The 1,816-nt window shown below is 37.8% G+C and overlaps 1 protein-coding gene across 1 annotated transcript; it reads right to left on the reverse strand.

The window, feature by feature from the left end:
• Window positions 1–867: 867 nt before the first annotated feature.
• Window positions 868–1,317, reverse strand: LOC115970129 (phosphopantothenoylcysteine decarboxylase-like). The gene has a single exon (XM_031089799.1). The coding sequence runs from the start codon at window positions 1,315–1,317 to the stop codon at window positions 868–870; it is 450 nt and encodes a 149-aa protein (XP_030945659.1).
• Between the last annotated feature and the right edge of the window lie 499 nt (window positions 1,318–1,816).

The raw sequence follows: 1,816 nt of genomic DNA on the forward strand, positions 1-1,816 counted from the left end.
TTATGGAAGCATTTTTTTGTATGGCATACGTAAAGTGTTCTTCCCAATCTATCGAGACCAATACTCGATGTATTCGAGACATAGATGGTGTATCTAAACTATTTGACCAGTGTACCTACTTCTCTCTCTGATTGTAAATCAACCAATTAAACTCTATAATCACATTTAAAAACTCATGCATAGATGAATTAAACTTATCATGAGTCACAACCTTCACTTGGATACCGAATGACATTAAAATTCCTTGCCAAACACCATGGCTCCTCCCACCTTGACATCTCTTCTTTGGATTTGTCCATAAACCATCTCTAAGATTATCCTCATTAGGCCCATTCGCTCACTATATGCCCATTGGAAATTGTCCTCTTATCCTCTACATTATTCAAGACGCAAGACAAAGAACTAGTCCACTTAAAGCCTCCATTTTTCTAACACCATATCCCAATAGCAATATGCCTCATGCTATTTGCACAACTTCTAACAACACCAAGTCTGTAATAGTACAAGATTGATCTTATACTCCATAAGATCAATCTTTGACTTTCATAAACAAAAAAAAAAAATCACATTTCCGTTACCTAAACATGTTCTTTTCCATTGATCTTTTGCGAGGGTTGTTCAATTCTCCAATATTCCATTTAAAAACTACTATCTTCATAAGCACAACTTTAGTAACCCTGACCCAAGCTGATACTCACCTCTCCTTCAACTAATACTAGCAAGCTATCCTTCATCATTCACCATGGAGAGAATTCTTAGGCAACCCATAGCTTAGGTTGGCCTCACAGTTGGGGGATGGGATTGGTCGACCAACCAGTTTGGTCACTCACCATGCACCCTTTTAAGTCACCTCTTTGCGAGGCTCCCTCAGTTGTGAATATTAGCATAATAACAGAAGAGCTGGTTAACTTCAATTTTTAGTCTTGTAACCATTTTGGTAACAATTTTTCTGAAATTTCTCAAGCGTATTACCTTGCCAAGTGTGTTGGCTGACAATGGAGCAATGACCATAATATCAGCCCATCGGCGTAGCTCAATGTGAAGCACATTATCACCAATTTTCTTCCAACTAGACCATTCATCATCATCCGTATAAAGAACTACATCTTTAGGAAGAGATGCCCTATCTATGAAATGTAAAGACGCTGTTGTGGCAACTGCTCTTACCTCTGCCCATTCTGAAAAACAATGGCAGAGATTTCCAAACTTTATCCCAGCAACACTTCCACTAGCAGCAAGTAGAATCTGTGGCTTCCTGGGAGCAGCATTGACGTGCATTGGCTCCGTTTCTTCACTTACAGGTTCTGAGGATGACATAACCTATTCAAGGGGTGCCAACAAGCAACATAGAGCCCACAAGCAAATCAACTTGTAACAAACCTTTGACTAGAATTCATAATACCTTTGCAAAAGTAATTAACAAGAAATGCTTTACAAAGATTCGTAAGAAAGTAGAGCCAAAATCTGAAAAGGTTTACACTTTATCAAGAGATACATGCACAAATCAATTGAAAATAAAGAGCAACAAGACTTGTGCATGTGTGTGTGTGTGCTCAGGGGTACATGTGTGAATTAAAAGTTCATTAATAATGCATGAAAGCAATTATTGATTGTTCCATTTCATTGCTCCATGGAGAATAAACACTCTTCACAACAACAATAAAAAGTAAGGGGAAACCAAATGTTGTAGAGTCAGTATGCTGAAAGCATCTCTAACCAAAATATATGAAACTGAAACATAGTTGCTCTAGGAGGAGCCATAGGTGCAAAGTTATATGGATGTATAAGCTCAAAAAGCTATTTGCCCATATAAATA

Source organism: Quercus lobata, chromosome 12 (genome assembly GCF_001633185.2).
Source record: "Quercus lobata isolate SW786 chromosome 12, ValleyOak3.0 Primary Assembly, whole genome shotgun sequence".
Classification (NCBI taxonomy): Eukaryota; Viridiplantae; Streptophyta; class Magnoliopsida; order Fagales; family Fagaceae; genus Quercus; species Quercus lobata.

Coding starts and splice junctions, on each gene's coding strand:
- LOC115970129 (XM_031089799.1), bottom strand. CDS start 1,317: ATGTCATCCTCAGAACCTGTAAGTGAAGAAACGGAGCCAATGCACGTC.